At 42.8% G+C, this 24,797-nt stretch overlaps 1 protein-coding gene across 3 annotated transcripts in view; it reads right to left on the minus strand.

The window, feature by feature from the left end:
• The window catches only part of LOC144672666 (polypeptide N-acetylgalactosaminyltransferase 6-like), a 72,919-nt gene that overhangs the window by 18,774 nt on the left and 29,348 nt on the right, over positions 1-24,797 (minus strand). For all 3 annotated transcript variants that reach the window (XM_078534544.1, XM_078534545.1, XM_078534543.1), the window contains 4 exons: positions 19,802-20,434; positions 18,171-18,343; positions 12,509-12,658; positions 5,117-5,351 (listed from right to left, as the gene is read on the minus strand). In XM_078534544.1, the coding sequence (XP_078390670.1) occupies positions 5,117-5,351; positions 12,509-12,658; positions 18,171-18,343; positions 19,802-20,292 (1,049 nt within the window). In that variant the 5' untranslated portion in view covers positions 20,293-20,434. The remainder of the gene's footprint in view (positions 1-5,116; positions 5,352-12,508; positions 12,659-18,170; positions 18,344-19,801; positions 20,435-24,797) is intronic.

The raw sequence follows: 24,797 nt of genomic DNA on the forward strand, positions 1-24,797 counted from the left end.
AAGCACTCTAGAGTCAGGTACTGTATAGATCGGAGCTCTCTCTATCTTAACCATGCACTTCATCTCTAGCGTCAGAACAGCAATCCATTCCTACAGCAGCCTGATATTTCCAATCCTATTTACTACAATTCTCACTCATAGACAAACGTGGGAGATTAGTATCCACTGGGATCTTTCAAGTCTCACTTCTGGGTTGGATTTCAGTTCAGGTTTCGGAATTATATGGGCTGTTCTACCCAGTATTAGATTCAGCCAGGTGTCTAAAAGCAGGTTGACATGCCAATCAGAAAGGGATCAAAACATTGACCAAATCAAACTGCCCATCAAAACAATCTTAAAAGAGATAGGCACAGTACTGAATGTTTGGCAATTAATGTCACAAGTGCCTTTTAGAAATTATACCATGCCTGGGGTACACCAGTGGGTCGATGGGTTTCTTCACTTTGACTCTTCTAATTCAAAACTGGACTTCTGACACACTGCATGGGACTTTGACTGGACTTCAGATTCAGAAGCTTGGGCTTAATGGCCACTAATTGCTGTAATCACCGGCCATCTGGATTTTCAAATGGAACAAAAGAACTCACGATTAAAGAACTGCAATGAACAAAACCCTTTAGTGTCGTGATCTCGGAGAGGAAATGCTATTGGGCCTGGATTTGCTGCAATGCAGTGTATGATGACGCATGCTGTTAACAGACATTTGCGCTCTCCATCCATGCCGCTTTATACTTGCGCCGTAATGTGCTTAACAATCAGTCTGGCAAGGTCAGTGATGCATCAGGGACCTCATGCACGCTGCAGTCATGGCTTACCCCGCAGATCAACTGCATGGCACTATAAAAAGCGGCGAGCAGACACTAACCCAGATTGAAGAATGGCGATGGGAGATAAACAAGCTGGAACTTCTGAAATCAATTTTAAAATGTTTACTTCTTGCAGCCTTTTATTAAGTTTTTAAAAATCTTTTGCGCCTGCTCTTTCCTTTTTTCCCAGAAATGCTGCAGGAAGATTTAAAAAGATTGCAAAACTTTTGTCCCCCAGCATCCCATCCACCTTGCCCTTCCTTGCTAAATAATTCATGGTGGAACGATAAAGGACAAAGGCGTTATGTCTGATTCCGAGTTAACATTCAGGTTCCTCAGTTGGACATCGCAGACAACTAGCAAATTTGAGTGTTAACCCTTCCTGTTGATGAAAAGGACAGGCAAGAGAGGGGATCAAAATGGTGTCCAAACTAAACATCCCATCAAAGCAATCATAAAATAGATAGGAACAGTACTGATGTTCAACGATTGGCGTCACCAGTATTCAGACCAGCAGTCTGGTGACTGGTTGCTTAGTGGGGGAAAGTTGGTTGCATCGATAGCCCCTGCACCCTGAGGAAGCCAGCAATCCTGTGGAAATTGATTGACCAATCTTTGTTGTGCATGGAATATCATATTTAAGTGAAGTTGGATGCCCTATGAAAGAGGGCATCAGTCACCTGTTGAATGAAGCTCCTTCGCTGATGTTGTTACATAGGTCTCCAGAGTCAGACTGGAAGGAGTAGAAACCATTGAAATAGAGGGCTGTTGTCACCTTCATTGCCACTGTCAAGGCCCTGTGGGAGGTGGACTACAGTTTCAGGTCTTGCTTCCCTGGCAAAGCATGACCTGTGTACACACAGCTCCTCCAGCAGTGCCTGAATTGACATTTATTCCCTGTACACTTTCCTGGGGCATGGAGGAGTGGCAAAAGTGGTTCAGGCGATGGTGCCTCAAGTGTCATACCCACTTTACCTCCAGGTCGCTAATGAATGGTGGAATGCTCAGTAGATAGGAAGGAGAAAGCGTTGCCATGGCCTAACATGTTCTGCAATTAATTGCCTTTAGACACTAACAAGTGGAAGACAATAGCAAGCCACCACTGACAAAAGCTGCCAAGAAAATGGCTCAGAATGAAACATCAGCAGACAATAAGCCAAAGACCTGCCTTCAGGCAGGGCACACATGATGATGAGACTAGGTGGCAAAACTGGCAAGATCGTTAAAACTGAGAGAATTAGAAAAAGGAAACTCAAGAACGAACAGCTTCCAGACTGTTGGCGTGAGGCTCCACAGCTTTAACTGTCTCTCTGTTGGTGGCTTGCATGAGAGTCATGCAAGGACCATAAACCACATCAGTATCAGGTTATTCACACTATTATTTTTCAGTCAGCTGTATCACACAATAATTGGCAATCGCCATTGGCTGCAGTGGTGGACTGAGCGATATGACAAACTTTTAGCAGCTTAGGCAAGGCTATTGGCAGAAGGGTGGCGCAAATAGCCCAAATTATGCTGCAATGCAATTGATGGTATATTTCACTCACTCCATTACTTCCTGGCACATTCACATATTAATAATATTGCATGCTGTTAATGCGTCATTTCTGTGGTACAATTTTCTGCCAAATTCAGACCTACAGGTGAAAATCTTCAGTTAACTAATAAAAAAGTGAGATTCCTGAAAGCAAAAAATTAGGGAAAATGCTATCAATATGATATCACTGTCGGTTGGCCTTGCAAACAAGGGAAATGACAGGAAACAGAAACGCACCTTGGGCCTCATAACATAGCACGTTATGCGCAGATGCCAGTATTGAAGCTTCTGGTCAACTGGACAGTCATTATAGCCAAGCTTGCCATAGATGTCATAAGGCCTCAATAATTTGCTTGCCTCTTTGCTAGATCATATAGTTGTCGGTTGATCATTTTTCCCCCAATTCAAGTCTTCCAGTACATTTTTCCACCACCTCAGCTTTGAACTTCACAACTGGGATGCACTCCATCAACTACATGGCACACTTGCCCTGCGTACTGCAATCTTCATTGACCATTGCTTCTCATTATTTTAGCATTGGTTACTTTGTTTTTTTGGCCAGTCCAGTAGCCTCCTCACACATTCTACATCAAAAACCTTTTGTGCCTCCAGCTATAATGTTCAATTGGAATCAAACTAAAAATCCACCATTATGGAGAAGACATCCTTTTTGGATTATATACAATTATAATAAAGACAGTTGTCTCATAAGCAAGAGAGAAAAAATAGATTATACACAAAAATATATAATTACAATATTTAATAGGAGTAAGAGACTACTAGGGTGTAATTTTACCCTAGCAACGTCACAGCTGCACTTCTTCAGTACAGTAATGATTCTGATAATTATAGTCTGTAACCTATGGGTGGGGAGGAAGTGTCAATACTCCATCCATTTCACTAGAAACTATGAAAAACCCACAGAGGTTAAACATCAAGCAAGCTTCAACCACAAACCCGCCACAGGGTCAAATTCTTGGCTACCTCAGCTGCCATATTTGAAATGTCCATAGTGTATTGTAAATTACGTGGAATCTACAAGAGGTTAAGACAATTCATGACCTTCCCCTCTTATTTTTTGCCAATTTCTCCCATTTTGCTTTTTGGAAGGCCTGGGCTATGGTTTGATGTGGCCAGGTGCCCCCCTACCCCACCCAGTATCTTACCAAAATAGCCAATCTTTATGCATGACTTTAGATACAATGTTAACAGCCTATTCCACTATGGTAAATATAAACTCAACACCATAATTACTTCAAGTGATGCCAATTCCTCCTTCTCTTCCCCTCCCCCACCGCCCCACTCCCCAAAAAGCCCAGGGGCACCTGCCACCATCCTGCCCGAGTTCAACAAATTGAGCAAAGACCCAAGATTGAAGCTGAGACTTTCTGGTCTCCAGTGCTCAGCTGTTGACTGTGCTAACTAGCTGTGCCATTTGGAGGGGAGAGGGGGACAAGAGAAAAGGAGCCCCTGAACAGAGGATATATTTGCAAATGCGGTTTTGTAATAAATGGGTGTAAAGGAATGGGTAATGATTGATGTAAAACATTAGCTGCAGACTTATAAAACTAAAATAAACAGGGCATTCATAAAATTCAGTTGTTGTTTGCAGAGCTGTGGTGACTGGATAACTCTTGAGCACCAGTGCAGAGTGGGATCTACCAGCATTGTGAGCATTGAGAATAAGGTGGAGGAGCTTTATCCAGTGGAAAGCACTGGCCCATGCTTTAGAAATTTAGAAAAAAAAAATCAATGACAGGACAACACTACACAGGAACTATCAAAAAACTCAAGAAAGCTGCTGCACCAGTTTCAGCAGGCATGCTTAACAGTTAGGATAAGAGCTGTGAAAGACCCAGAAACTTGTGGAAGTGAGAATTCTTAGTGCAAGAGGAAGCATACTGATCTGGTCAATCACAAAACCTGAGCCACTTGGGTTGCCAAAAAACAAACTCAAAGAAATTACCTCATCCTGGCTGATCAGGAAAGGAGAATTTTTTTTCATCATTGAGTGAAATAATAGGACATTGAGTCCACTAAGCTAGCCTCTACAGTGTGGCTTTGTATCCAACTGAAACATTCCTGCACATTAACATCCTCAATATTTTATATAGATGTATCAATGGACCTCAGTGGTACAGTGGGTTAGCACATATCTCTAGGACCTGGGTTTGAATTGTGTTCTGTTATGAAGCCACTGATGGGAAGAACATCTTTTTAAAAAAAAGTTCTTTGGATGTTGGCAACACTGCCAAGGCAGCATTTATTGCCCAGCTCCAGCTGGCTGGAAGGCATCAAGATTCAGCCACAGTGTGGGATTGGAGTCATGAGTAGGCCAGTCCAAGTATGCGTGTCAGGTTCCTGTCCATTCATGAAGCAGTTGTGCTCCCCCCACCAACAAAAAACTAATCCAGTGGCACTTTGCATGGTCGTTGTTCTGGTACCAACCCACAAATGACCAGATTTACTGAATTCAAGTTCACAATTGCAAGAATCCTAAGGGAAAAGGAGTTGGGCAACCCCAACCCAGTTTACAGAGCAAAAATACCCCCTCAATTTGGCATTCTTGAGCAATTCTTTGGGCTTGAGATTTCCAAGATGGGAATGCAAACAATTGGGTCAATCTTATGATTTTACTACACAGGTGCGTGTACTATAACTGACCCAAGGATGTTTCACTTAGGTAGTCAATCCTTGGATGTCCCATTCTATTTCTTAGCCAGTGTTGATGAGCATAAATTCAATAAAATCACCAAACACACAAGATACTCACTTGATGGGATAGGTTTCATCTTTTCTTCTTTCTATCTCATGAGATGGAATGGCCTCCCAGCCAAATGACAAACTCCAGTCAAAATTACCCCGATTGTGCTGCCTTCCATACCGGACAGGTTTGGTTACCTCAAAGGTATTGAGGTCAATGGTAGTGATGTCAGGGCTTACCACGGCAGTGTAATTTTCAGCTATTCTTCCCAGTAAAGGTTCCAGCCAGCCATTGAAGCACTCACCTAAATATTTCATAGATTAGAAAAAGACATGGTTTGAGCTAAAGCTTGGACAAAAAATGAATTTCCCCTTCTCCCATTATTTCTCTTCCAAAAGGCAGTGGTTCAGCTTGTCCAATAAGCCAAGCCATATAGTACAGCAACAGAAACAAGTGATCAAGTGATTTCCCCCAACCAGCCTATTTTGCGATTTTTGTTAGCCACTCTTTGCTCCATAACCCTAATCCCCTGCCTTTCCTCCAATACACTTATTTCCTAGGTAGATTTACAGTTTTCTTTGATACGCTCAATAGTTTCTGCCCTCCTCCGGCAGATAGTTCCATATTTTTACTACCCTACATCTTCAATTCTTTAGCCCTGGGTGACCTGATCAGTGTTCAGTCCTCACTTTGGTTTCAGTGCAGCTAGACCAGCTCTCCTTCATTGAGACATTGCTGCACCAGACATTTCGTATTTAACTCCCAGCGCATTCTGCTACTTGTACTATGACCCACATTGGTAACAATGCCCTAGATCCAAGATAGAATAAAGAGATTTGGCTTGATTCATTTCCTGTTAGTGTGAAATGAATCAACAAACATTTAAAACAAAATTAAGCACAGAAATGATTTGGTTCAATAAAAACATTCACTTTTATTAAAAAGAGTAAAATCCCTCAAGGGCTTAGTGGGTAAATGCATTGCGTACTCTGCTGCTGAGCAGTATGCAGCAGGAAATTACCCCACTTGGATTTTTATCTATGCTCCATTACTAAGAGACAAATACAATTGGTCTCAGTATTCCTAGATCAGGCAGGTTCCCCATTCAGGATTGCCAGCTGCAATCTGGTGAAATCAGGGGTCAGGCTTCTAACACCCCAAATGATGCAACACATGGTCGAATGGCCAGCTGACAGTTACTGTTCAGGCTAGTTTATATTAAAAAAAACTGGCTTCTTGGGTGACATGGTAACGGAGAGCTGCCATTAATCATGGAATCATATCCCAGTACAACTTACCACCTTTAGGATAAGGGGGGAGAAACTTCAGTGGGAAAAGATTTGCAGTAGAGCTGCAGAACAGACACCAGTTGGGGCAAGGACATCTCCAGAATGAATTACATGGAGAAAGCAACTGTGGCTCACCGAAGGAAAAAAACACAAACTGGGTTTCTCCACAAGACAGTAGCGTGCAATTCAGGGTTTGAATAACCAACAGAAATTTTAAGAGGGTTCTAAATATTATATTGATGCACTTACAGGTCACAACCCAAATTTGAGACCTCCTCAGGAAAAGAAAAGTAAACTTGCACATTGACCTGCTTTGGGGGTCCAGCCTGTTATTTTTAAACTTTAAAGAAGTGTACGTGCACCAATTGGTAATCAATCGTTCTCAGTAACAAGTGTTCATCTGTCCAGCTTGAAATAAATGGCAGCCGGTATTTTGAACGAACTCAGGATTCAATTGCAATTTAAGTAACAGAATAGTGCAGAGTAATTTTAGGATTTTAAAATTAAAACATAACCAAATTCCAGTTTATCGTTTTTTGAAGAGGCTGTCTCACATTCTTTAGGCCTTCGAGTGGCACAAATCAATCCCTAACTAGCAAGCTAAGCACCTGCTCCCAGGTCTTGGCGAAATCTGTTCTCCCTGGAAGATTGTTTCTTACATCTACTCAATTCATCCCTCCTCCCATCATTGACCTCCAACAGAGATTAGGAGTTTACCATGTGTTGAAGATTGGGACTGACCTTACCACACAATTAAACTCAGCCTTTGGGGAAAAGTTTCATCAACACTGCTGATTTTAGGAGGAGGCAGGCAGGGAAGAAAGAATAATGTCTTTCACAACCTCCAGAGGTCCCAAAGCATTTCACAAGAGGTCTCCAACTTATTGCCTTATCCTGATATGCAAAGGGTATTGGGTTTTTATCTATCATTACTTGCCAGTTCACTCACCAGTTCTGATAAGAAAGCCCTCAACTCTTACCAGTTGGCTTCTGGTGATTAATGCCAGCAGTTACATGGATTTATCCAGCATTAGCTTATTCCCAATTGCGGCTTCTATTTAAAACTTGTGGTCAGATTCGCTTTCCAGCTTTTTACTTTGAAAATAAGTGTATGGAACTGACACTGGTTTTATTCAAACTTTATGATATGGAAATCTTTCTCGTTTCCCAAACTCCTATTCTTCTTTTCCTTATGTTCTTTCTGGACTGATGGTGACGGGAAGAGTCATTTCAAGCTTTGAGAATTGTATGATAAATTAGGGCATGAGATGGATTAGCTTTGAATGGCCTTTCTTCACCAACCTTTCTTTCAATCCCTGACCTAATTGGTTAATATGAAAGTGCCAACTTGACTCAGTTGGTAGCACTTTCAGTTCCAAATCAGAAGGTGCTGGATTCAAACCTGATTTCAGGCCTCACAAAAAAAACTTAGGCAGACAATTTAGTGAGGGAGTGCTACTTTCCTGAAGGTGCCATCTTTCAGGTTGTAGTAATTATGGTTTTATTTAGTGTGTAATGTACCTTTAAGAATAATACTCATTAAGGAAGATCACATGATCTGTAGTAACCAACAGGAGAGTAGCGCAGGCTACCTTAGCAGTCAGTGTAGAGATAGAGTTGGAGTTGAAAGCACATGTGTAGTTGCTGCTGAGTATAATGTAAAAAAGTAACATTTCCACCTAATAAGTGTCTGCAGATCGACTCTATCATTAATAGTACAACTCGGCCACCCTACAACAAGCTGGCGAAGAGGATAAATCAGGATTGAACAGAAGAAATCAAGTTAGAAAGAAATTGGCACTGTACCTCGCCCACTGATTGTTAAGTAGCAAGCTCTGTTAAAATTGAAGAGGTTATCCTCACTCAAAATGCCACAATTTGGGAGAATTGATCCTTTTGAACCAGCCACAGATGATTAGTCTCATTACATAGAATAACTCACGTTCTTTTTTCAAGCGAACAAGATTACAGGGGAAGAGAAGAGGCGAGCAATCCTCTTGAGTACTTGTGGGAGCAAAACCTATGGTTTGATTCGAAGTTTGATGGCACACAGTGCCCAGATTTGAAGAATTTCAATGAATTGGACCTCATGAAGGGACATGTTCAACCCAAGCCCTCAGTCATGATTCAGATGTTCAGGTTTAATTCGTGAAATAGAGCCCCAAGTGAGGCAATTGCACGCTATGTAGAAAATTTGAAGCAGCTAACAGAACTTTGTAAGTTTGGTACGACTCTGAACGACGTGTGAGATGTGAAAAGAGGACACTATTCAGAAAAGATTATTGTCCGCAGTGAATCTGGATTTCAAGAAGGCGCTAGAGATAATGCTGGCCATGGAAAGCGCAGTAAGAAATTCAAAAGCAATACAGTGTGCACAAAATGGCACCGTCCTCCACATCAGGTGGGAAACCTCAGCCGAAAGTGGCACAAAAAGGTGAGACTCTGCTGAAAAGCTAACCAAAAAATAAAGGTGAAATTGAAGAATAATTTTAATAGAGGTAGAAACAAGCAGTCTTTTAGCGATTGGCAGTTTTAAAAAAAAAAATCGAATGCTACTATTGTCACAGAAAGGGACATATGATGAGGCAGCGCAAGGAAAGATTCAAGCAAGCTTGTAAACAAAAGAAGCCCAATGAAATCTACAATGTAGAAGGGCCTGAAACAACAAATTCAGGCATTTACTCATTGTTTAATCTGAAAGTTTGAAAGACAGAGCCAATATTTGTCACAGTGAAAGTAAATGGCAAACCTATTAAAATGGAAGTAGACACGGGAGCTTCCATTACAGTAATTGGGGAACATACCTTCCAGTTTTTGAATAATGGTGAACATCAGTTAAGTTTGGAACGAACAGCTGCCAAGCTTAAAAACTTATGCAGGTGAAGACATTCAAGTAAAAGGCATAAGCAGAGTAACTGTCCATTCTGGAAGCCAATCAGCGAAGCTACCAGTGTTAGTATTGAGAGGTAGCGGACCAAGCCTTCTTGGGCGAAATTGGCTAAGAGAAATCAACTTTGATTGGCCACTGGGATTCCAAAAGGAAGCGTTCCGGTTTTGAAAAAGGAGTGTACAAGGGCTCAACAACCTGAAGAAACGCAGGCTGTCTTAAGCCAAAACCTGGAAGAATAAAAGAAAAAACTGGAAGAGACCCTGCTTGATGACAGAGTTTGAGATGAGGTGAGCAGCTTTCGAAGGGAAAAAAAAACCTGTTGAAAGACCTTCACACACTACAAGATTCCCTCAGGTCAAAGCTTGTACTTCTGAAAAAGCATGAAGAGAAACAGAAATAATTCAGCACTTCTCTGAACAAACTGAAGAATGAGTTGACAGAGAAGACACAACAATGCTCAATTTTCCAGGAGGCAGCAAACAAATACAAACAAAAGATACGGAAGAGATGAAGCATCAGCTAAGTGAAGCCAAAGGGGCTTTGGAAGCAAAAGTTACAGAATTTTCCAAGAAGCAGACAGATAATGAAATTTTGGGAGACTCAGCCATTGAGCTCAAACAAGTTGAGCTGGCATCTGAGAGAAGTCTGGTCAATAGTGAAGTGAAAAAGAAGGCCAAGATTAAAGTCTGCGCTAGAAAGGCAGCGGCACTTATAAAGAAGATACAGAAATACTATTGGTGCCTTAATTCTGGCAGCAAACGAATACACGTTCGTACACAGGCCTGACAATCAAATTGCAAACGCCGACACCCTTAGTCGTTTGCCTTTACAAGAAAATGATGAGCACGTCCCAGTTTCACAGGAACTTGTTTTGTTAAGTTTCTTAGATTCCTCGCCGGGTATGTGCTGAACAGATCAGAGACTGGACAAGTAGGGACCCAGCCCTATCTCAGGTACGAGAACAAGTGCTATATGGTTAGTGACAGGAGCCCGTATCTGACTGAATGAAACCGTACTTCAACAGAAGTCATGAAATAACCAGCCAGGATGGCATCTTATTGCGGGGAGCGTGAGTGATAGCTCCTCCAAAGGGAAGGGAGCCACTTTTAATTGAACTACACAGTGCCCATCCAGGAATTTCCTGAATGAAGACCATAGCATGCAGCTATCTATGGTAGCCAGAATTGGATGGCGAAATAGAGTTTAGTAAAGCATTGTGTGCAATGTCAGCAACTGCAAAAGTTGCCAGTGACAGCTCCATTACACCCATGGGAGCGGCCAGCTAGACCCTGGGTGCAGTTACACATTGTTCCCATAGTCAATGTTTCTGCTCATTGTCGATGCCCATTCAAAATGGTTGGACGTATGAGGTGAAATCACCAACATCGGACTACAATTGAGAAACTATGTCAGAGTTTTGCCATTCACGGACTATCAGAAGCAGTCGTTTCTGATAGTGGCACGGCATTTACGAGTGCCGAGTTTCAACTGTTTATCAGCCTCAGCGGTATCACTCGTGAAAACTGAACTGTACCACCCTTCCTCAAAATGGGCTGACCGAGAGGCGGTTCAAATGTTCAAGGCAGGCATGAAAAAGGTAACTGGCGATTCCTTGGCAACCAAGCTAGCACACTTTCTCTAGGACTATCCCACACACAACAACAGGTGTCACACCTGTGGAGTTAATGTTGAAACACCGTCTCAGGATGAGCTTGAGCTTAATAATGCCGAATTTAGAGGGGATGGTGGAAAGGAGTCAGGGAAGCCATAAAACTAGACATGACTGGGATAGTTGCAAGAGGAAATTTACCAAGGGAAAGCCGGTATACGTGAAAAACTTCAGGGAAGAACCAAAGCGGTTACCTGGGTGAAATAAGTGCAGTGGTCCTCTGTCTTACCACATGGAGGTGGAAGGCCAGATCATCCGTAAACATGTGGATGATTTAAGGAAGAGTGAGACAAATGGGAATGTGGTGGCATAGTGGTATTGTCACTGACTGGTATTCCAGAGACCCAGGGTAATGCTCTGGGGACCCGGGTTTGAATTCCACCACGGCAAAAAACCTGGAATTATTGTCGATTGTTTTTAAAAAAAAACCCATCTGGTTCACTAATGCCGTCTGGCCTACATATGACTCCAGACCCACAGCAATGTGGTTGCCCTCTGAACAAAGGCAATTAGTAATGGGAAACAAATGCTGGCCTAGCCGGTGATGCCCACATCCCATGAATAAATAAAAAAATCACCAAGATTTGGTTCCACCGGTGACTGGGTCTGCATTTCCATGTCTCCTGTTGAGGATACTCAACCCAGGACTGATGTTCCTATAAGAGTTGAGGATACAGAACTGCGAGTGCCCGCCGAAGCACCTGATGTTCAGGCAACTCCGGGAGAGGAGGTTCCTGCCAAAGAATCTGAAGTTGTGGAGCTGCGATGTTCCACACATACCAGGAAACCACCTGAAAGACTGAACTTGTAAATTCTATACCCAGTGTAAGTATTATATGTCTTAAAAAATATGTACTTGTAAGTATAATGAGTTAAAGGGGGAAGAATGTAGTAATTATGGTTTTATTTAGTGTAATGTACCTTTAAGAATAATACATGAACTGTAGTAACCAATAGGAGAGTAGCGCAGGCTACCTTAGCAGTCAGTGTAGAGATAGAGTTAGAGTTGAAAGAACACGTGTAGTTGCTGCTGAGTATATTGTAAATAAACTTAAAGTTTCCACCCAAGAAGTGTCTGCAGACCAACTCTATCATTAATAGTACAACTCGGCCACCCTACAACACAGGTGAAACATTAAAGCTATTCAGACAGACCCTGAAGATCCCACGGCACTATTCACACAGCAGCAGGGGTTTATCTGGTGTCCAGAGGCCAATATTGACTCCTCAACCAACACCACAAAAACAGGGTGCTATCTGGTCATTTATCTCATTGCTGTTTGTGGGACCTTGTTGGATGAAAATTGGCTGCTATGTTTGCCTACAATACAAACGGTGACTACACTTCAAACAGTATCCATTGGCTGTGAAGCATTTGGGTCACCCTGTGGATGGGAATGGGGCAATAAAATTTCTTTTAAAAACCCCACAAAAATCAGGGTGCAGCTGGATTCAACCTCAACAAGGACAGGTTTTTTTTGAAAAAGAGTGGCATAACTTTTAGTCATAAAGCAATTTCCAAAGGATTTTCATTCATTTTCCACTTTCTCTGAGCACAGAGAGTTACACGACTGCCCATTTGATGCATGGGAGAAATATGTGAATATACTTACAGTGAGCGTCAAGAAAGGTCAGCACTTCTCCAGTGGCCTCACTAGCCCCCAAGATTCTTGCAGTTATCAATCCCGTCCTTTCCACTTGTCGGACAACCTTCACTATCCGGAACTGCTTTACGTATTCATCCAGCTGTTCTTTTAAATAGTCTGGCAAAATCAAAATCCAATACATTTCAATAATTTAAGACAGAATAATTTTATTCACTATTCAAAACTGTAGCTCATGATGTTAGCTGGTTCTGGGGTGGATGTAGGCATCACAATTAAAATAAAGAGCAGCTAGCAGATCATTAATTGTTTACTTAACCAATTTTTGATTGCAGCTACTTCAACATTCAATGGTGATCAAGCACATAAGGAGGATGTCAATTGTCACTATAAATCATAACCAATGTGACACATCAACGTGATTTTGAATAATGCATATGTATGTTTGCAACCAAAATATGTTTTGCTCACTCCATCAATGGCCCAGTGGGTACAGGCACCACCCACTGCAGTGCTGAGCTATATAGGCCAAAAGTTCCCAGATCCAAGCCCTGCTATGCTATTAGCTTATCTCAGCCCCACGCAATAGTTGGGGTGCAGCAATTGGCCTCAGTATCCCAGAGCTAGGTGGAGGAGGGGAAGAGAAAATGATTTCCTGCCCCTGATTGCTACACAAAAATCCTTATTGGAAAGTGCATTTATACTGACATTGGGAGAGAACAGACTTGGGTGTGATGCTATCCACAGTGGAATAGCTCATCAACACTCAACATCTAATCTCATAAGAAAAGGCGTTGAACAAGATACCCGAGAGGACCAGAGTCTGTTAAACTGTAGCCCAATAATAGTCAACACATTCAGCGAATAGGTTGGTGGTGGAAAGTTTGTTGAACATTTTAAAACTATTCCTTTAATTATGAAAATGTGACAATTAAAGTGCAATCTAATCAAAATGTAAAAGTCATTTATAAATTAGCCACCAGAGATTTGTCCAACAAGAATAACAGAAGTGACAAAAAGGTAGGTTAAATAAAGTCTAACCATGTAATCGGATTAATGAAGCATATAAACAGAGAAATATTTTCAACTCCCTCTGCAGCAGTTTGTGTTCTAATAATAGGAATGGTTGTATAATCAATAAAACTGAACTTATTTAACAGTTTAAAAATTCAGTTTAGCAGTCACAAGATTTAAAAATAATGGAAAGTTTCTTTTTACACTGCTGTTGCATCACTCCAGTCAAGCACAGCACATTTAAAATAAATCCCAAAAAGAACGAAGTGGGGGTGCAGGGAGGTTTGGAGATTTTTTCTTTAAGTGCAGTGGGTTCTTGGCACACAAGATGCTCTACGATAAACATGGCACAAGCAGAATCTATTATAGCTTTTCAAAGTAAAGCAGATAAATACTTGAAAAGTATTGGGGCCAGGATCAAAGGCTTTCAGGGAGCAGACACAGGCATAATGAGCTGAATGGCCTCCTTCTGTTACCTGTATCTGCCCTGGGAGCATTTGATGGGAGTATAGAGAGATCTTTATTATATGGAATCCGTGCTGTACCTGCCCCGGGAGTGTTTAATCCAGATCCTGGTTGGTTGAAACAGAAAATGTTCCATTCCCCAGCACAAACATCCCTTTGATTAACAAAAGAAAAGATTCACTGCATGCAGCTCATGACACACAAACCCGAGGCTAAAAAGACAACTATCACAAGAACCTTGTAATCTCTCCTTGCCACCACCCCGCACCCTTCTATCACCCGACAGGGAGTAGGGTACATTTGCACGATGAACTGAGCAAGATCATCTTGGGCACGGCAACAGGTTTCAACCAACCACAGTACTTTGTGTTACTATATTTGGAACTCGAAGACATATTTAACTGGCAAGACGTTACGTTATTTCGGCAAGTGAACAGGAAAGCAGCTGGGCCGTGGGAGGAGCTGGAGATCAGACCTAGCAATCACTTCCACTATTCACTCCAAAGATCAAAGTGCAACGAGTGAGCCAGAGCTCCGGCTTCATCTAACTCTGAACGGGGATAGAAATGTGGCCTTTATTGCTTAAACTGTGAAATCACCCGAGCATTTCTGGCTGCCCACATTATTTGCATAACGGCTGAGGATGTGAGAGACATTACATCTGAGGTCCAAGTGCATTGTTCATTGAGAAGGGGGAGGGAAGGGGCAGGAAAGGTTCAGTTCTTCTTCCCCATCTATAACTTCTATTCTCCATCCACTGCTAATCGGGTGCGAAGCCCATAGCGCTCTGGGCTGTTCTGAGCTTAGGTGACACACGACTCCCAGCACCCGATCAGTCTTTTACTCCTGTGTACCTTTTAAATGTTTCATGTACATCTCTAGGGGACATTGTGCACAGTAAGTTTCAAGCAGAGTTTTTCTGTGCTCACTGAAAATTCCTCTGATATCTGGGACTCCTGTGTCAGGCATTATGACCCCACAGCAGTGCCAACTATGTGGCAGATTCTGTGCGTGTCAAGGACAGTGAAGTCAATGCTCGGGAATAGAACGCTGTTCCATTTTTGCAGCTACTGTTAGTATTAAGGGCAATTCAGGAAAATACACGAGAAGAAAGAAGCCATTTAGCCCAAAAAGCTTTTTGATCAGTCTGCAGTATTTCCTCAAATGATGAAGAGTAGAAGTCCAAGGGCATTTTTGGAAGCAAGAATAAAGGAAGGAAGTAGACCGAACATGTTAAGATTTTAAATGGAAAGGAAGAGCAGATATACAAGCCATTATTAAGGAGTCAGCAGAAGTAGATACAGCAATAAAACAGGCAGGCAGACTCCTTAGTTTCCTATGTAAACTATAAAGAATGCAGACGTTTCATAGACAGGAGAAGACCCTCTGGTTCATCCAGGCTGTCCCAGGTAGAACAAACAGTAAATGATGTTGAACTTGTACAGACCTTAATCAGACTGCAGTTGGAGTACTGAGTGGAGTTTTTGGCACCGAAACATTGCAGGTGCCATGATCTGAGTATACAGGTACAGCAAGTGACTCGGAAGATAAATGGAACGTTGTTGTTCATTGGAATATAAAAGTAGGGAAGCTTTGCTACAATTGAATAGGGCCACATCTGGAGTACTATGTACAGTTTTGGTCTCCTTATTTAAGAAATGATATAAATGCATTAAAAACAGTTCAAAGAAGGTTCATTTGACTGATTCCTGGGATGAGAAATTGTCTTCTGAGGAAAGGTTAGACCTGTACCCATTGGAGTTTGGAAGAATGAGAGGTGATCTTATTGAAACATAAAAGATCCTGAGGGGGACTTAACAGGGTGGACAAAAACAAAAACAAAAATACCTGGAAAAACTCAGCAGGTCTGACAGCATCATTTCTTGCTATCTTGACTCCCTTCTCTCTCCCCTTGTCCAGTCCCCTCCCACCTACATCCACGATTCCTCTGACACCCTACATCATATCAACAATTTCCAGTTCCCTGGCCCCAACCGCCTCCTCTTCACCATGGACGTCCAATCCCTCTACACCTCCATCCCCCACCGGGATGGTCTGAGGGCTCTCCGCTTCTTCCTCAAACAGAGGCCCGAACAATCCCCATCCACCACTACTCTCCTCCGTCTGGCTGAACTTGTTCTCTCACTGAACAATTTCTCCTTAAACTCCTCTCACTTCCTCCAAATAAAAGGTGTGGCTATGGGTACCCGCATGGGCCCCAGTTATACCTGTCCCTTTATGGGGTATGTGGAACATTCCTTGTTCCAGTCCGACTCTGGCCCCCTCCCACAACTCTTTCTCCGGTACATTGATGACTGCTTCGGTGATGCTTCATGCTCTCGTCTGGACCTGGAAAAATTTATTAATTTTGCTTCCAATTTCCACTCCTCCATCATTTTCACATGGTCCATCTCTGACACTTCCCTTCCCTTCCTTGACCTCTCTGTCTCAATTTCTGGTGATAGACTGTCCACCAATATCCATTACAAGCCTACCGACTCCCACAGCTACCTTGACTACAGCTCCTCACACCCCGCTTCCTGTAAGGACTCCATCCCATTCTCTCAGTTCCTTTGCCTCAGTGGCATCATCAGAACAGATGTGACGTTCAAAAACAGTTCCTCTGACATGTCTTCCTTCTTCCTTAACTGAGGTTTTCCACCCATGGTGGTTGACAGGGCCCTCAACTGTGTCCGGCCCATCTCCTGTGCATCCGCCCTCACACCTTCCTCTGCCTCCCAGAACCATGATAGGGTCCCCCTTGTCCTCACTTATCACCCCACCAGCCTCCGCATTCAAAGGATTATCCTCCGCCATTTCCGCCAACTCCAGCATGATACCACCACCAAACACATCTTCCCTTCACTCTCCCGGCGGCATTCCGCAGGGATCGTTCCCTCCAGGACACCCTGGTCCACTCCTCCATCACCCCCTACACCTTAACCCCCTCCCATGCAACCGCAGAAGGTGCAACACCTGCCCCTTGACTTCCCCTCTCCTCACCGTCCAAGGGCCCAAACACTCCTTTCAAGTGAAGCAGCATTTCACTTGCACTTCCCTCAATTTAGTCGACTGCATTCGCTGCTCCCAATGCGGTTTCCTCTACATTGGAGAGGCCAAACGCAGACTGGGTGACCGCTTTGCGGAACACCTTCGGTCTGTCCGCAAGCATGACCCAGACCTCCCTGTCGCTTGCCATTTCAACACTCCACCCTGCTCTCATGCCCACATGTCCGTCGTTGGCCAGTTGCAATGTTCCAGAGAAGCTCAATGCAAACTGGAGGAACAGCACCTCACCTTCTGACTAGACACTTTACAGCCGTCTGGACTGAATATTGAGTTCAACAACTTTAGATCATGAACTCTCTCCTCCATCCACACCCCCTTTTTTCCAATAATTTATATAGATTTTTCTTTTCCCACCTATTTCCATTATTTTTAAATGTATTTCCATCCATTGTTTTATCTCTACCTTTTAGCCTATTTCGATCCCTTCCCCCCACCCCACCCCACCTCCATTAGGGCTATCTGTACCTTGCTCATCCTGATTTCTACCCTTAATGTCACCTATTAGCACATTTCTTAGCTAATATCACCACCGTCAACACCTCTTTGTCCTTTTGTCTATGACATCTTTTGGCAATCTCCACCTATCACTGGCCCTCTATCCAGCTCTACTTGTCCCACTCCCCCTTAAACCAGTTTACATTTCACCTCTCTTCTATTTTACCTTAGTTCTGTTGAAGAGTCATTCGGACTCGAAACGTTAACTGTATTCCTCTCCGCAGATGCTGTCAGACCTGCTGAGTTTTTCCAGGTATTTTTGTTTTTGTTTTGGATTTCCAGCATCTGCAGTTTTTTGCTTTTATCTTAACAGGGTGGATGCTAAAATGATGTTTTTCCTTGTGGGAGAGACCAGAACTTGGGGACAGTTTAAGAATAAGGGGTCTCCCATTTGAGGAGATGAGGAGAATTTTTCTTCTCTCAAGAGGGTCATTGGTCTATGGAATTCTCTTCCCCAGACTAACTTGTCTGCTGATTCAATTTTGCCATAAGACTATGATAGATCAGATATGAGCAACTGAATGCAGTAAAGGTTAATATTCCATTTGGGGAAAAAAAAAAGTTCTGTGTTGACCTTGAACACAAGGTACTTAAATACAGCAGTGTTCTTGAATTGCTAAACACTCACCATCTGTGCTGGCATCATCCACTAATAGGATCTCCTTTAGGAGTATGGCTGGAGAGGTATGCATCACACTGTACACTGTCCTCAGCAAGGTGGACCAGGCCTCATTGTGGAATACTATAATCACACTAGTTGAAGGTAGAGGAGGGCAACGCTTGAATCTTTGTTCAATACACCTGTATAAGGCAATCCAAAGATTTGAGAGACCCTGTCAATATTTCGCAAGAGATCCTGTTTTCTTTTGTGAATTTTACACCCAGGAGTGATATATTAGTGCTGGGAAATTGAGCACTTTCCATCTCATGTACCAAGTCTAGATTTTCCAAATTGGTGATATTTTAAACACCAGTGTTAACCCATTAATTTAAAAACAGATGAACACAAGCATTAGAATGACACCAATTGGAAAATCTAGGTCGGAGTGTCAACATCACGGTCAGGCACAGCATATGGAGAAGAACTGTCACGGTACCATTGGGTCTACACAAACACACATGGAGATAGATGGGCCTTACTTTAATGTCTCAGCCAAAGGATGGTACCTTACTCCAGTTTTACATGGGAGTCATCAGCCTAGATCAGCTGCACCAGTCGTGGAGTAAAGCTTGAACCCACAAACTGTTGAGCTCGAGATGACCCAAGCTCGGCACGCAATACCTAGCAGCAGTGTTTTCTGGGGGTTGACCAGATGGTTTTTAAGACTGACTGAATGTCTGCCTCCCCCCTACATTAAACCAACAGAACTTCTCCAGGACACAGATCCATCTGGTCAACAATGTCACCAGAGGAAGTCTGAATGTAAGGAGACTCAAATGGTAGAACAGTAAACCTAGAGTTTATTTTTCAAGCCCCATAAAAGGATTCTACCTAGACTTTAAAAAAACAAATGGAAAATTAACTATTTAATTGGCGACTTCCATTGCAACTGGGTGCAGTACAATGCAAAGTATTGAATGGACTGATTACAACCCCATGTTGATCAGCAGAGTGGCTTTTATAGTGTCCCAACACTACATGGAATGAAAGAAGTGGTTTTCTCTTGCTTTGAGGTTGTACCACATCTCCACTGTCTGTGAAGTAGAAGAATTTAACCAAACAAAAACTAAAAGATGTGGGAGATGCATTGGGAGGCATTCTGGCTTTACACCCACAGTAGCAAACAGGCCATTCTCCCAAGAGATGGCACCCAGGCATTTCCCCTAAAGAAAGGAGAATCACCTTGCCTCTACCTGCACAAGCTCCGACAGACAGCTACAGGGTCAGCCGAGGCAGATGGCTGCAAGGGCCCAACAGGAAAAGAGCTTGGGTAGTCTGAAACCAGTTCCTGATTGGCATACATCGACAGCAGTAAACCAACCTTATTTCATGCTGAAATGGAAATCTCACCTCAGGGGTTTGAAGGATAGTTGGTGCAAGTATTATTGCACTAGAGGCCACTTAAAAAGTCCAGGTGTTATAGAGGGAGCTTTTGTACCTCCGAGTGCTTAAAGCAGAGTCTGGGATATCCGAAATGGGAACATTTCTCATTTCCCAGCACCAATATTCTCCATGCTAATGAATACAAAAATTTACCAATCAAAACCCAAGAACCCCAATCTCAACAACTTTATCAAACGAAAATATTGATCTCCTACTCTGGAGGCCGTGTGTCTGGTCCAAGGGTCCTGTGTAAGGAGATGCGGTCACTGGCGTAGGCATTGAAACAATGCTTGTCAATGCCACGTGTTTTCTCCTCCTGTTGTTCTGGAGTGAGATTGTCCGTATGGAATGCCTTTGCATCAGCACCAGGTGCGTTGGGATCCTCAGGAGGGCGAGGAAGAAAGATCTTCAGTTCTGCTCCGGTGTAAAACCCTGGTAGACAGGACTTGCTGTCATCAACAAGCTCTTGGCCTCGATTTGGAGCAATGATCTGAAACTTGGGCATCGAATCTCGGATATTGTTCACTGCTCCAAACATAATTCCCAGCATGCGGTCTTTTCCGCCTGACAAGTCTTTGAACCAAGAGTCATCCTTTGGGCTTCGTTTAACAATATCTCTTTGAAGTATGAATATAAAGATCATGAATATTATACTGACCATGGCAAGTTTGACTGGACCAAAGCGTTTCCTAAAAAACAGCCTCATGGTTGCTGGTTAAATGCTACTGAATAGTAGCAATGCTGAGATTTCCAGATTTCCTTTAAAGCTGATCAGTTTTATTCATAGTGAAGCTTGCACAGCAGAAGGCCACTCCATTTTTTTTCCCCCAAAGCTCTAATGCAGGGACCTGGAAGAAGAATGATATTTAAATGAGTCGTCACTAATCTTCCCAACCCCCCATCTTCTCCCCTCCTGCCTTGATGGTATAGACACTTCCCAAGTGTCGGTTGCCCTCCAGCGTTTCCATGTGTTTTTGTTCACGTAAATAGCAACAGAGTATCAACAATCTACTCCATTACGTAGAAATCACAACCAAATCCATCCCATCCTCTCTCAATGTCTGGACATGTACTATCCATTGGCTTTTACTGGAGGATTGATTTCCCGCTTTCACAGCACAGGCATACTAAAGATAATTGGACCACCTTGACTGCTGCTCCAGTTGTGCTGACTGGGGATTGAACCTGGGATTTAAAAGTGGCTCAGTGCCACAATGGACAGCATCTCTACCAACTCATCCAACAGGGACTTGTGACTAAATCAGTAGTATATTTGGAACAGAGTCCTGCCTCAGATGGCATATACACCAAGGGGTAGAACTCTGTTATGGCCTGTTTTCAGGTACATAACCAGATTCAGCAGAGACATGCCCCGACTGCAAGGCCTGAGGTTCACCTGAAATTAGGCCACATTTCAATCATTCGTGTGAATTGCTGGTGCCAGTTTCTTAAGAAGCTGCTTGCCCATTTCAACATGAAGAACTCTGGGCTGCGTGCCTCACCGGCATAGGCCCTCATTGCCGTCCCATTGTGGTGCTGGGGGACAGTGAGTAAACCAACTAAAGGAGGGCGGCTCATAGCCCTCCTGAGTGAGGTGGAGCAAGAGGAGCACTCCTGTTCCTCCTGGCTCCACATCAAGTTGTGAAAAATAACTAAAAATAACTGCATGCTAGGCCACATCCATAACAGGAAATAAACTACTGTATTTACTTTGCATACAGCACTCCTTACCTAAAATGATAGCATATTACAGGAAATAATTAACTTACATAGAAACAATGGTGACAGCAGCTGCAGCAAGGTCATGGTTATTAGATGAGCAAAAAACCTGGGATCTTATAGGGTGTATGAGATGATAGATAGAATGTGTATACTCTTCAAAGTAGAGGTCTAATGCTGTAGTCATACTTGTGGTTTAATTAGGCTTCGTCTAGAGCACAATTTCACAATTATTTCATATTCTTCCCTCATTGCGTCCAGCTTTCCTTCTGCTCATGAGCACACTTCACTGACTTTGGGCACAGGTGCCAGGTGCCCATTACCTGATCTTGCAAGTCTAGACAGTGCATCAGGGGCTGCTCATCCAAGGAGAGTATCGAAGCAGAGCCCGAATCTATCCTCGCTTAACGTGCAGTTTCTAGTTGGGATCTTAATCAGGGTGGTGGAAATTCTGAAACTTCTCCCCACTTCCCTAGCCCAGAACAGAGGTTGACCTCTGTCTGTGTTAGGCTGAGATCAGCTAACTCAACTAAATCTGGACACCTATAAGTATCCATGGTAAATTTTACTTGTGGGCAGAGAATAAAGTGATTCTCAATGAATGAATAATTGAATAAATCCATTATGTCAAGCAAAGTGGAATTGCATCCACTAGGAATGAGAGTCTGCCTCACTCTTTTCGATTAGCACACTCATAGTGTTGACAATGCAGCCCATCCATTTGGGATGAAATCAAACCCAGGTTCCAGAGGTTGAAAGGTAATGGTCGATTTATAAAACATGCAAATATAGCGATGCAAATCCTATTCAGGATGTGTGAACTCATCACATGACTGTTGCCTCCCAACACTGAAGTAAAAGAAATTTTCCATAAGCAGATGAGAGCCTCCGATTACTTGAAACTTGAATGCTGAGAGTGGGACAGCATCTCTCAGAACTATATTCCCCCTTTATCACAATACTACACTCCAGAAACTACAGGGGGTTGTCCACCAGGGTTTCTTGCCTACTCCTAATAGACAGTAAATATCACAGTTGGACCATTACATAAGACTAAAACCAAAAGTCCAATTCATTTACAAGGCAATTAGACAGAAACAGAATGTAGCAAAAACAAGTAGTGTTCTTGGCTCGTATAATATGAAATGGTTTCAAAAGTCCAAATCTTAACTTTTCACCATGAGACTCTGATAAAGCATTACATAGCTACTTGCCACTTAGCCATCTCAGGCAATATGAAACAGAAATCTACAGATTTCAGAAAAATCCCACAACTCAATATTTTTTGTTAAAAAGGATTCCCAAAACCAGATTCATCACCGAAGATCAAAGCCACTACAGAAAGGAATTGCAAGGCATACTAGTCCCCAGCTTGATGCGCATCATCCCTCTCAGGGTCCAAGACAATGCATATTTGAACTGCACTTAGTGATGTTTGCTTGATGGTTCAGTGATATACATTTTGTCTACTTTCATCACTCTGCAAACATTAGCATTTCAAAAGTCATTAAATAATCTTCTGGACACAATTCACCTGCAAATACAGGCAACATCAAGCAACAAAAACCAGCTAGGCCAGATGACCCTTGGGGAAATGTGAATATCCGTAGACAGATTTGGATATTAGCTAGCCCAGTTACAAAGACCAAGAAACTCCCAAAGCCAACTTTAATCCATGTTACTCAAACTATTTAAAGTAATTTTAAAAAACCTTTCCCTCCTTGACATACAATAAGCATTATTGTAATTCTAATAATCTTTTCACCTCCCCCCACACTCAGAGTTGTGAGGCACTTCTGCAAGAAGACACTGCCCCTGTAAAAGACCCGCACACAAAAAATATCTTAAAGGTGTGTTGATTTATTGTGGCTATGCACCTAGAAAGGGTTACCAGCTACCCTTTTAAATTAACAAATCCAAGAGATTATTTATTCAACTCAAAATGTTTATAAAGAATTAAGTACAAGCATTGATCAAAAGTTCATGACTATCAAAACAAATCTTTTCACCTACATTTTTCATTTAAAAAGGTCCCTTTGCTAAATGAACTTCCTATTGTGGAATTGACTGCTCCCAATCACTATAACCATTCCTGCTGGAAAAGGGCGCGTTTGGATGCCGCCAGGCAAGGATGGGCCTCTTTGGGTTGAATAGTTTGTGGACACTCTGTCCAAGTTCACACATGAAAAATGGTCATTGGATACTGGAGGGCTGCTGGCATCTCTATAACTGTATAGCAGCAAGCATCACTACAAGAGAGAAGGAGACTAAATTCAGTTTAGAAGCATAGATCCCCTAGAAGAACAAGGGCAACAGGTGCATGGGAACATCACATCCACACTTCTCACCATTCTGACTTGGATACCCATTGCCAATCCTTCATCGACACTGGGTCAAAAATCCTACCGTTGTCTACCCAACAACAAAGGAGCACCTTCACCACATGGACAGCAGTGGTTCAAGAAGGCAGCTCACCACCACCACCTTCTAATGGAAACTATAGATGGGCAATATGTGCCAGCAATCTGGAGAATGATTAAAAAAAACCTTAAAGAGGTTGGCAGGTTTACAAAAGAGTGTGTTTTTCCTGACCAAACCACTCTCCACCCTGATTGGGGATAATCAGCACAGGCTTATAAAACCTGGGACATTTCTGTAATAAGAGGAGGAAAAGCTGAAATACTGGCATACGAAAGCTCAGTGCACAAAAATGGACCTGCTTACATGTAAACTGTGTCCTTTTAATGCAGCAATCAGAAATTGGACACCTGTCTATTTTTTGCAGGGTTATCTTATTAGCAGAAGAGGTACTGTTGGCAATATTGATGAATAAGTACTTAGCATGCTTGTATGACATTCCTCTGTCATTTAGCAGAGGTGTAGACTGGTCTTGGGTTAGAGTCTCCAGTTAAAATAATGGAATGCCAAAGGTCTACAAGTCAGCATTTTGGAGTCAGTGCCCACTTTTGCAAATGATGTTCAATACTGCACCTGGCTGCATCCCTCCCTGATACTGCTGCTGCTACTGGGGGAAAGGAGAGCTGGCACACTCTTATTGCATGCTGTGGGCTGGAAACAGCTTTGCTCGATCAACAGTTTCCACCTGTAATACGCAGAGGAAGTCAAGTGAGGAAGAGGGAATGAGACGCAGAAGACCACTAGCATGAACTGAGGGGGGAATGAAAAATACCTGTGAACTTTGGGGTGGCAGTTTGAGTACCTTTGTCACAATTTTCCTATGCATCTGATGGACTAGAGTTTCTGTAGCTTACATTTATGGCCCCAAGGTATTTGCTGAGTAGCTACATATGGGCCCATTTCTTTATTTATTTGTTTATGGGATGATGGCATTGCTGGCTAGGCCAGTATCAATTGCCCATCCCCAAATGTCCTTGAGAAGGTGGTGGCGAGTTGCCTTCTCGAATCGCTGCAGTCCAAGTGTTGTAGGAATACCCACAGTGCTGTTAGGAAGGGAGTTCTAGGATTTTGTCC

Source organism: Cetorhinus maximus, chromosome X (genome assembly GCF_964194155.1).
Source record: "Cetorhinus maximus chromosome X, sCetMax3.hap1.1, whole genome shotgun sequence".
Classification (NCBI taxonomy): Eukaryota; Metazoa; Chordata; class Chondrichthyes; order Lamniformes; family Cetorhinidae; genus Cetorhinus; species Cetorhinus maximus.